Genomic DNA, 12,342 nt, shown 5'->3' on the forward strand with positions numbered 1-12,342 from the left:
GAATAAAGTAAATAAATGTTCAAATTTCTTACTTGAGCTAATTTTACTCCACACTGTTCTAGAGTGGTGTGACTCAAACATCAGCTTCCTGCCAATTTGACTCCAAACAAAAGTGAAACAGAGAAAAGTTGCCATCTAACCAAACACAATGTAAGAATTAGAGCCATTGAGATTGAACAATTTAATCAGAAAATGTTTTCATTTGAAAGTCATAAATTGAAGTAGACAGTGCACTTAAAGATACTGAATGTGAAGGCTATGGACTACATTTTTCCACAGGATTAGAGTACAAACCCCTCTGAAATACACATCATGTCATATGTTGTTTAACTTACTTTAACTTAATTACAATATGATTTGAGCATAAATAATGACTGTCACTGCTGAGTTAGTTGTCAGAAATCTTTAACATTGTAAAAGTCAGAATTTATTTTTTAAATGAGTTAATCGCCTTATTCCAATCTGTGAGGCCAGGCAAAGACAGCAAGCCAGACTCTTCTTTAGCACTGTGTTGTCACTGCATGTAGAATTTAAAAATATTACAAGCAAACATTATCTATCCCTCACCTGACTGCACACCTCATGAGGACCTTCCAGGTTAAGGCATAGGAGGCAACTATATCATACGCTGTTTGTCTATATTCGACCAAACAATAAGATAGAAGATAAGATTCTAATGCAATAATTGTGTCCATCTGATGGAACATTTTTGTATACTTTATACCAGTCTTACACACCAAAGTAGTTTCAATGTCTTACAGACAAAATTACTAATTCAAATCAAACACACACACAGTCGTGTGTCTGTATTAGTAATTCTGCCAGATCACCATTTACCCGAGGTATGCAGATATTGGTGCTTGCTCTGCACTGTCCATACCTTCTCCTTAAAATATAGATGTTCTGTTGGTGTTGTTCATTACATGCTAGTTGGTAGTTTCTGTTTCCTGTTCTTTGCTGGGATTCCTGTCCTCTCAAACTCCAGTTTCTCTTGGATGTATTGCTTTTTACACTCTTCAAAGAACGCAGGGTCCTTGTAGCTGACAGAAAAAAAAAGATGGTACAGTATTAATTTGACATATTTAATGTAGGCTGGTATGACTAGATCTTTGATGGTGATTAGACTAAGCAGTTTAGAGTGTCAGTGAGGGTGGAAGAAACAGGGTAGGCCCATATAAGAGGTGCTGGGGGGATAACACATGGTGCAATAACACGAGGTAAGTGTTACGATAGATACTGAAACGTACTCACTGTAGTGTCAGACATTCTTTTAGGGCGGAATTTTCTTCTTGACACTTAAACGCCATCAAGAGACCAGTTTCTTTACAGCAGTGGCTGAAGGCTGGAGGGAGGTAAAGGAAGATGGCACAAAGAGGAAGAAATCAGCAGAAAAGAGGGACACACATAACACGTACAACTGCCTCAAACCTACATGTATTTATAGAGCCTGTTTCAAATCTATTAACAGTCCTTTCACCTTACGTTTTTTGATCCTTGAGTACTCATACTGAAAAGACAACACGTAGCTGCAAGCAAACCGCGATGGGCCTCATCTTGGCATTACACCACAAGAAGGAACATGGTCACAGGTCACGTTGCCAAGCCTCTTATCAAACTGAAACCACGTTTCCTTGTTCACACAAGGACTGAAGCTAAGTGTAATGGCCACAGAGTGGCTGTATCTGCGGTCGCTCTGTTTCCACATTGGCTCTGTCATACTCATCCCACCACCCGCAAATATAAACACAAATTAAACATAGGTTAAGCTTCGCTGATCACAGTGCCCGTCGTAGCCTGTGGCAACCATGACTTATTAACAATGACTATGCCAAAAAAAAAAAAAAAGCTGCATTTTCCAAAATCACAGGCCCTACATTATTAGGAGCATGAGATGTTGAGAGATGAGATCAACATTAAGGCTATTAATGTCTTTAACAGAAAGCTCAAAGTTAAATGAGTGCACCATACTGTGTGACCTTTAGAAACACCAACTGTTCAGATAAACAGTTGCTTGTACTGTAAATCCGTTCTGACCCTTCTCAGTCACTGTCCCTTACACAGGCTTCAATCTTTCGCTAAGTGAGTGAAACAAGATGAGCATCAAATATGATTGTTACTTGGGATACAAATGAAATCTTCTAATGCAAAGTGTTAAGCTAGCTATTCCAGATTAAATGTGCAAGGTCCTCAATGTAAACAAGATGTTTAAGACTGGGTTTACACCTTGTTAGCAAGTTCTTTCTCAAGTCTTTAATTAGAACCACTACCCTTCCATGTCCGCTTTTCATTGTAATTACCTAGGTATCAGTATGGTTATCACACAGACACTTTAATCTGAATGCAGCTATAGAAAAAAATAACTACAAAACCAATTTAGAGGAGCAGAACAGTGCGACTAATTTAATCAACAGACGCCTCATCCTTGTCCCATGGTACTAATAGAGGATGCCTCTCTGATCGCAGCTATACCCAGCCCAAATGTGTGTGAGAGACTAGCTTAATGTCAGAGGAGGTCCTTCTTAAGAAATGTGTGAGGCCACCTTTACTTTAAGCTGTTTTGTTTGCCATTTTTAAAGATGCAGAAGTGCACTTTGGCAGTTGGAAGAAAGCAGAAGCTCTGGGCTTGAACGTTTAGGAATATCTGGACCTGTATAGGAAGATATAGATGTGTGAACCATTAAAACATAATTAGTTATAACAGAAAAATGTCAAGATTTTGGGCATGGTTGCCGTATTTCTGAACAACAAACTAATTAATATTGAAATAGTAATTTAAAAATAGATCATATTAATAGGCAAAATGCTCATTTCAATTCAGTTTTCTCTTCCATATTTTAGATTTGGAGATCTAGACACACACCCAAATGCAATTTACAAACAATTTCTGCAAATCAAAGCCTTGCAAAAACATAACAGTAGTTAATGTCAATGTGAAAGTGGTTGCTAATTGAGTATGTGGGCTGCTGAAATGGCTCGACTCTGAAAGACGTGAGAGTATTATCATGAATCACCAACAATAGGAAAAATCACGTCAGGTAAAATAAAACTACAAAGATGTTGTATTGAAGCCAGTAGCACTTCTCTGCCTAAACAACAAAGCCTACAATATACAACCGTGGGGTGTGTAAGGGCATATATGCACAGACAGATAACACAGGAAAACATAAACGTAGCTTGTGTTATTTTTTTTCCTTTTACTTTTGTTTGTACATTGCAATCATAGACGCACACACTCAGAAAAGCCCAGTGAAGACACAAACATACAGAATGAGATGTTAGAGGGTGGAGGATGGAGGTGTGAAAACGAGTGGGACGAAAAGCTAGTAATGTGAGGGGGGTTTCCACTACCCACACAGTCACTGTCTGTCCCATCACCTCAGGTTCATGTGCATTGTCTTTTCGGGTGGCTGGCTCATATTGGCTGTCATCAGATTTCAAGAAACCACATAACCATGTCACCATCTAGCTGATGTGTTGCTGCAATAGACAGGGCATACAGTATCTCAGCAAAACAGTAGCTACCACTTCCATACAGATGAAGTGGCAGCTGGTGTCATGCCAACTGGCCTGATCCTCAATTCAGAGAAAATAGGTAGACTGGAGAAGCAGGTGTTGACTCGTGGGAAACAGTTCAGACTGAAAGTCAAAAGGTCAAGGCATAGCAACTAGAGGGTTAAAAGGAATTCCTGTGACGGGACAGGTGAAATAAATGTAAAATACATGTTTAAACAATCCGTCTGGAGGCTGAGCATGACAGGTGTCAAAAATATGGTGATAAGACAACATCTAAGGCCTAATAATGCAATTATTTTTCTCAAAACAGCAGGATTGAGGATGGTTGAGTTTGTTAATAAACTATAAACCACACAGCCAAACCTAACTTGTTATTTTATACTTCATACCATGAAGTGCAGAGCAACACAACAGCAATCGGCTATTGTAACCAGACTTTAAAATACACATTTTTGTGCCAAACGTTACACTAATTAATGTTATGCTTATATTATCTGAACTGAGGTTTTTATCCTAGTGTGAAGCGTAATGACAACTGGATATAATATCCCTTTTGTAAATGGAGCTGTGGAGCAGCAAACCTCTCCAGAAATTACCGATTAATATTGGCTGAAATATTCTTTTGGCATATACTCAAAATAATAGTATTCACCTACAACATTAGCCCATTAATTTTGGCTTTATCCAAGACCCTGTGTTTACTGGTCCATACTCTTTATTGGCTTATTAAGTGTTTTTAAGATACTAGTACAACCAAACCTTCTCACACTATTGATTGGTATCTAGTCTGAACGTGACTTCCTCTCTAAGAGACAAACTGCACTGTGTGATCTTTGTTTTAGTGTAAGCCAGAACATACAGTCAGCTTAACTGAACATAAGCTGTTCATCCAATCTTTAAACAAAGAATCGGTGAAATATTGTTTTTGGTAAAATAGGAGAAAAATTACATTACCTTTGCATAGTCAGCAGTTCTTACTCTGACTGCCTTCATATGCATTTAACTAACCAGTTTAGTCAGAGAAACCAGCTTTCTTGAGTAATCGGGGAACAAGTTTACTTGCACTATAGAAACCTGGTTACTGGAAATCTGCGTATACATGCGAGATAAGTAATCCGATTTCTTCTCTACCTTGGGCTTAGTTTTAAAGCATAGTTCACAGATTTTAACAGTATAGAGATGACGTTTACTGTTGACTGACTTTTGTTTATACATGTCAGGGCTGAGAGCAATAGTGAGAGAGAGACACACACACATTTGTAATATGTGTCAGTTTGTAATGTGTTTTTATAAAATTGTATTAATTTATTACGATGTGTGCTGCTGACCTCTTGACCAGGTCACGCTTTTAAAAGAGATTTCAATCGCAACAGTTTTTTCCGATTAAATAAAAAAATTTAAAATAAAAGATACAATCCTCTTTTTCAAAGCGCAAACCGTGAATGAAAAAAGAAATACACAATGAAGAAGAAGAAGTGCTCATCGCTGCAGAAAATAGTGGTGAATATCTACAGCCTTTTTCTTGCATATGCGCTTATCTAAAGAGCCATTTAAAATACTAAGTATGTGTATTTATGGCAGAGAAAACAGAGTTGTCCAGAAGAAATCTACCTGAGGAAATCAGGTTTCTAATTCCCTACCCTAAAAATGGAAACCAGGTTTACTGTTTACATAACAGTAAGTCCACTTGCTCTAAAAAGCCAAATGTAACATGGTTACTTAAGTGCATGTGAACACACTGTTGGCTGCCATGTTGATTGTTTGCTATTGAAAATATTTAAGATCACAGCATTGTACTAACCCTTCATCTCCATTTTTTGGTGTCTATACTCTCAAAGAATATATCTGTGCTTTGAGATGTATGAGATTGTACACAAGGCATTTCGTTAAACAAGCACAGTGTAAAGGTTTATTTTTGACTATTAAACAACCTTAAGCACCAGGGTTGTGGAACTGGCTCATCTATGCTGAATGTGGTCATTATTAACGTCCATACATGCCCTGGCATGGCGTTTAAATGGTGACCATGGTTTTACCATAAAACAACTTTAAAGAATGTACGGGTGGTGGTACGGTATAATTATATTACTGAATGTAATATACACACACACACACACACACACACACACACACACACACACACACACACCTTGGACTTTGTCAGCACAGCGCTCCTTGGCTTTCTCCCTCATTAATTTGGGGATTAGGACATCTTTTTCCACATGCCTCAGATGCACCTCCTCTGATGAAACAGGGCAAAAAGAAAATTAAACATTTAAAGCACTGACAGCATTTTCCCTGGCCCCAGTTTGTGCCTCTTATATGTCCAATATGCTTTTGCATTTGAAAATATTTAAGTGCACCTCTACTGTTCATCATATTGACACCTTGCACTACATATGAAGAGAATTTACAGGTATAATAAAATAGTTGGCATACACAATGTTACTCTGTAACCAAGCTGAGACGTGAATGAAATAGTCCCATTAGTTTAAGCTACATAGCTAGCGCTGGCTACATGCACGGGGCTGAATAACACGTAATAAATAACACAATAGCAATTTATTTTTTGTTACGTATTTTGTTTCGATAACGCTGCGTCATGGCATATGCACACTGAGCTTTTAAGACAGCATAAACATTCAATACCTGTGTTAGGTGTCCCCATTGTAGCACTATTTCAACACATTACAAAACTACACCAATGTGACCTCGCTCAAGCACGTTCAAAATACTTCCGCTGACGTAGTTGGACGAAAACGAAGGAACTACAAATCCCAGAGTCACGCACGGACTCGGCTAGCGAGTGATTGAACTTCCTGGTCATGTACATCGTGGACTGATCTATGGTTGCATTTAATTTAAATAAAGGAAGCGTTATATTAGTCTTTTAGAAACACCTCTCTCATACTTTTGTGAGTTATTTCTGGATATTTATTTTTTCACACCATACCTATCTTTATATGAACAAACACATTTTCACATTCTGTATTTATGCGCTTGTGTTGTGCTGTAGTTTACATATGTCATCAGGGTTTTAAGTAAATCCGCTTCTGATTGAAGGTCCTGGGTTAAATGATAATAGAGCACAGTTGTTATTAATGTTATTACCAAGACTTGTGCTATTCCTGCTTTTAACAGGCCAAATGTTTTGCCGTGAACAAAGGGGATGATATTTTAGCCAGTTAATAATAATACTGTCATGTTGTCAATACAAAAGGCTAAGAAAAGGAGAAGAAATTAAAGAACAAATTAAGAAATTAAAGAACAAAATAGAGTGATATGTGTTATGTGGACAAACTTGAAAGAGTGAAATAAAGTGGTGGAGAAATTACAAAATAAAATAAAATGAAAAAAATCCTCAAAGAGCTTGAACATCCAACCACAATGTACCTGAGCCTGCACCACAGACTGCATGCTGAGCACAGTAAGCCTGACCACAGTCAGCTGTGTGGCGGACTGCCTGTCTAGATCCCATGCAAAGAGGCCCCACCTGTTCATTCAAAGCGACAGGTACATAGTCACAGACCCACATACACCTTGAAGAAGAAGAAATTTTCACACATACAGTTAGACTTAAGACTACAATAAGAAACAGGTGTATCCACCTCCATATCCAAACCACACACACACACCTAGATGCGCCTTCACACCTCACACTCACCCACACACAGTACCAACAGAGGGGATATAGTGAATATGTTGCGTGTCTGCCTGACGTTCTCACAGCTCTATGACCTTACGATGCTAAAGCTGCCACCTTCCTCTCAGGAGGAGCACATTCTTTTCATCTGCAAATCAAAGGCCAGAAAAAAATTGTACAAGTAGTAAAAAAAAAAAAAAAACACAGAGAGAAAACACAACAAAAACCACAGGCCATCACCTGTATGCACTGCACATGTTTTTGTTGTTTACTTAAACTCATAGACATATGGACACACACAAGCATCTCCAAACTGAACGAAACACTTCCCAGACCGCACACACTGTTTCCATCCCTCCTGACACCAGGTGGGCACATGCAGATTTTAATATCAGCAGATCTCTCCAAACTGCAGTACGAGCCAAATATTCACAACATGGCCAAGTGGGGCTCATACGAATGATTGCACAGTCACTGAACCAGATCGAAGAAAAACGATATTTTAATTTCTCTTGAATTCTTGACAATGCATGGATTTTATTGATATATTTAATAGTGCAATAAAATAAAATAAAAAATATGAAAAAACAAAACAGTGTCATTTTACAACTCACAAAAGTGACATATAGTGACATAGTGTTATTATATTTTCGGTTATTTCTAAGATTATCGGTCTATGACACAGTGAATCATCACTTTTGCATTATAAACTGAGCAAAAGCCTAATGATGATCCCTAATAATGAGAAGATTTTTTTTTTCTGAATGAAATATAAAGTTGTTTCATCTGCATTTAGCTTACAAGTGCCATCGCTGTGTGTTTCATCAAGACCACACAGGCTGAGAGAAAAAAGCTGCAATGAACCAATAAAACAGCAGAGGAAATGGAGAATAAAATACATATATATATATATCAATAACTGTTAACTGTAAACTTAAATAACCTGAAACTGACAAAAGAAATAGTAATAAAAGTAAAAATAAATATAAATGTAATAAAAAAAATAATTCATGAAAATCAGACATTGCTTTTGAGTTGTGGTTCAAAGTTTAAAAAATAAAAATAAAATATAAAAAAACAAATAAAACTGATTTAAATAAAAATGATTATACCCATAGAAAAGATTTGAAGTACAGTTGCACATTTTATTTAGAAATTTAAGGTCCATTGCACTGTAGCCAACCTCCCTGGACGTGGCTGCATGAGGAAAATTAATGACAAATTGAAGGGACGGATAATACGAATGGAAACCAAAGAGTCCAGAACAACTTCCAAAGAGATTAGAGATGAAATCCAAGATCAGGGTACATCAGATTGCACCATCAGTCACAAAGTGGACTTAATAGAAGACGACTGAGGAGGACGCCACTATTGAAAGCAATTCATTAAAAACACATATTGACAAGCTGCAAAGGTTCTGGGACAATGTCTTTTAGACACATAAGACGAAACTGGAACTTTTTGGCAAGTCACAAACGCTCTATGTTTGCAGATACAAAAATGAAATCCTATCGAACATTTGGGATAGAGCTAAAACATTCAGTATGGAGATGGCACTCTTCAAACCTGAGACAGCTGGAGCAGTTTGGTCGCGAGGAGTGAACCAAAATACCTGTCGACAGGCGCAGAAGTCTCATTGAGAGTTACAGAAATCGCTTGCTTGCAGTGAGCAGCCTCAAAAGGTTGTGCAAGGTCAGTTTCATTAGTTTGTTTGTCTGATTTTTTAAGAGTTCATTTTTAGTCAATATTACATTATTAAATTTGTCAGTTTCAGGTTATTTTAGTGACTTCCACAGTGTGCCTTTTCTGTACTATTGTCTTTTAATCTGTCTTTCTAGTTCTTTTTTTTTCTAAAGTAGATTCAGGGAAACAAAAGTCAATTCCAATGAAACTGTACAAACAAAAATAGCGCTCCTTGTCTCAAACTGAGCTGATGCTTTGACAATGCAGCAATACTTTAAAGGATTTTCTTCTTTGTTCAACTAAGTAGTATTAACAAAAATTAAGCCATACAGATCTGAGCTAAATCGCTAGTAAGAACTGAAAAAACACAATATGATGTGTATGTTTTTAATGCGTACTGTGACAGTGTAAGACCTCGTGATTTTTACCTGGACATTATTTTTTTCAGCCAGTGGTGCCTCACATCAGAGCACTGCTAATATGACTCTCACTGCACAGTCAAAATAAACAACCACCCTTACAGTATATATTCTTTTTTATTTATTTAAATTTTTCATTTTTTGTTTATCTGTTGGCAAAGTAAGTAATCTAATACACAAAAACACAAGGTGCTTAATTGTCCTCTTGCCAAGTGCACACCTTCTTGTCAGTTTTAATAATAAAAACAAGTGGTAACTGTGAAACAGTCAGGTTTTTACTAATCTACTTACTGACTTACAAGACAGTTCCTGTTTTCACTTGTCACTTGCAGCCAGAGATAACACCGCCTTTAAAAACATTTTAAATAGCTGTGATTTATATTGTTTTGAAAGCGGGTGCAGACTGCAACGTGGTTAGCCTTAGGCATACTTGATTTGTGTGACTACAATATAATGTTTTAGTTTAAGTAAAACAAATCAAATCCATTTTAGATTTTGAGATTTTCAAGAACATGTAAGGTAAAACAGCAACTGAAGCTCCTTGGCTCTGTCGTTGGAACTGCCCACCACCCATGGTCGCATGCTGGCTGATACAGTACGGGCATGGGCTCCCAACATTCATCCAATATTACCCGAGCAGCAGGGTCCCATGAACCTGGCAGAAGGAGGTTAGCAAAGTTAAACCCTCTTACAACATGCCTGACTGCTCAGGGCCAACCACCAACTCCTCCAACTGTCCACTTATGGTCACAAGATAAGGCCCCTGTCAGAGAATGTTAACAGGTCATCAACACTGACATTCGTTAGACCCCAGAAAACAGATTCTTGATGTGTGATTCATGCTTCTTATTCGCGAACTTCACTCAAGGAAAATCATTTAAAGTACTTTTACACTGACAATCTGCTGCATCGAGGAAGAAGAAGAAGTAACCAGGTCCAGGAAAGATTTTAAATTTTACCGCTTAATAAGTGAAACTAATCCTTTGTAATATAAACTATGCGTTTTCTCCTTTTCTCTGCTGCACATGGCCACAATGAGACGAACAAGGTGTATTTTCATTTTCCTCGTCTGCTCTGCGGCCTCACTCCCCGCTCCTCCATGTCTGTGACTTTCAAGACGTCGCTCGGCCGGCAGATGGGGTGTGGAGATGAGAGTGTTTAAGCCCGAGCCACAGGGAGTCTCTTCAGGGTCGATGGAGAGCACATAATCCAACGGCTAGGGTGAGGGGATTACAAACCTACAGGCAGACCTCTGCTGTTAAGTCCTGCTGTGGGGCACCTTCTACAGGTCATACCGCCGAAACGTGGCATTATTGTCAAAGTCAACTCAGTGTTTGTTGATATTAGACATTGATATTATAAGTGACAGCTTGGTGGTGTCAGCTTTTCTTTTATTTCTAGATTTTAGAACTGATTTAATTGACACGAGATTGGAAAGAGAGATTTGTGATGGAGTTTTCTGTGATGACTGAAGCATAAGTTTGTAGAGACTTTCTCGATTTTAACAGTCTAATCCAGTCAGTTTAAGGTAACAATAACCCTGGTGTGTAAACATGTTTGCATGAAGTATATAATTAAATCACCACTAGTGTGAGAGGTAAATAGCACACTACTTAAATTCATCAACAAGAGAACTAACACACATATTTCTGGGCACTGTAGTAACATAAAGTTACAAACTGATATTTAAATGGACCAGAAAGCCTTTTTGCTTAACCTGGCTCCAATGGTGTTGGCACCACCCAAGCAATGTCAGAATGCATTTCCTCTCAAGCAAGTGAAGGGGTCTGCCACTGTGCCACAATCTGCACTCGCTTCTCAGGCAGGCTAAACCCTTTGACACCACAGTTTTTAATTAAAATTACATTAGGAGTAATCAGCCAGAAGAGTTGGGGATGGAAGTCAGAGGGATCCAGGGAGTGGTGGGTGTAAGCAGGAGGGGTTTCGATAGAGGATAAAGGGGGGAGAGTTTGACCCCAAACCAGTGATCTCTGCTGCCAGATCAATAAAGTAGTCATTTTAAATGCTGATGTTTTTCTTGGGCTCTCTTAAAATAAAATATAAGATTTCTCTCAGTCTCTGGGTTTTTATAACAGTGCTGCATATAAGTAAATGGTAGGTGTAAGATAAAAAAAATTCTTCCTCCCTGTTTTGCTCAGCTGTGATTCTGAAAACATGTTTGGAAAATTAAGTTGTTGAAGGGGTTTTTTTTAGAGACACAGCTGGCTTTTTCGCTGCATCTGTAGAAGGGGAAGACCAAATGTTAATATGACTCCCTTCTTCCCAGAAACAGGAGAGGGCTGAAGAGAGAAGGGTACAAAGACTCCATTCGTTCTCGCTTGAGGGGCTCTCAGAAAGATAATTATAAGCTTTATGAAAGTTCACAGGAAAAAGTGGAAGAAACCCACTGAAAGAATGGATAGTCAGGGGAAGAAAATTACTTTTCCCCTCTGCCTTTGCTTTATGCCCTCTTTAACAACAGATGAGACGGCAATGGATGGAGGAGGCCTTCTTCAGGAGGCATCCTGGGGCTTTTGCAGCATGTCAAACAGGAACGAGGGAGCGCTTTCAGCCCTTCGTGTGCTTCCTCCATTCATTAAGGCAGCAAACCTTTGACCATTCTACAATGACCAGAGTTTTCCCTCATTAGGTGGTCCGGCTTGATGAAAAGATGCAACTGATAGACACGAGGACAACAAGGAGAACAGGATAGAAGACCACACTATTTGAATAGGGGTTTGGCATAGAATCCAGCAGCACTAAACAACACCAAAGAGAACATCTTGTCTTTTGATCAATTTCTTTTTTCTCCATCCCTCTTCCCTTTCTCTCCTCTTTTTTCTAGAACACGATCCTCTCTAGTCTTCTGTGCCCACATTGCCTACAGTGCAGTGAGTGTCTGAATGCGGTTAATTATCTAAAAGGAAAAGTTTGTACCTGTTGAAAAGCTATCCTTGGTTGCTTGGCTTGTTAATGCCAACAAAAAGCAGCCATAGCGGATGGTCAGAGGACACCACATGCTGCGGAGAGCCTTTCAGACATGTCCCTAATAAGAATGCAGTGGTGAGAGCTCCTCTGAATGCA

General features: G+C 38.5%; 1 protein-coding gene across 1 annotated transcript; it reads right to left on the reverse strand.

The window, feature by feature from the left end:
- Nucleotides 1-166: 166 nt before the first annotated feature.
- On the reverse strand, nucleotides 167-6,296 carry cmc1 (C-x(9)-C motif containing 1). The gene is made up of 4 exons (XM_026372935.1): nucleotides 6,163-6,296; nucleotides 5,663-5,755; nucleotides 1,252-1,342; nucleotides 167-1,040 (listed from the first exon to the last, which is right to left on the reverse strand). Exons 1-4 carry the CDS (start codon nucleotides 6,179-6,181, stop codon nucleotides 920-922), a joined length of 324 nt encoding a protein of 107 aa, XP_026228720.1. The 5' UTR covers nucleotides 6,182-6,296; the 3' UTR covers nucleotides 167-919.
- Nucleotides 6,297-12,342: the final 6,046 nt, after the last annotated feature.

This window comes from Anabas testudineus, chromosome 16 (assembly GCF_900324465.2).
Source record: "Anabas testudineus chromosome 16, fAnaTes1.2, whole genome shotgun sequence".
NCBI lineage: Eukaryota > Metazoa > Chordata > Actinopteri > Anabantiformes > Anabantidae > Anabas > Anabas testudineus.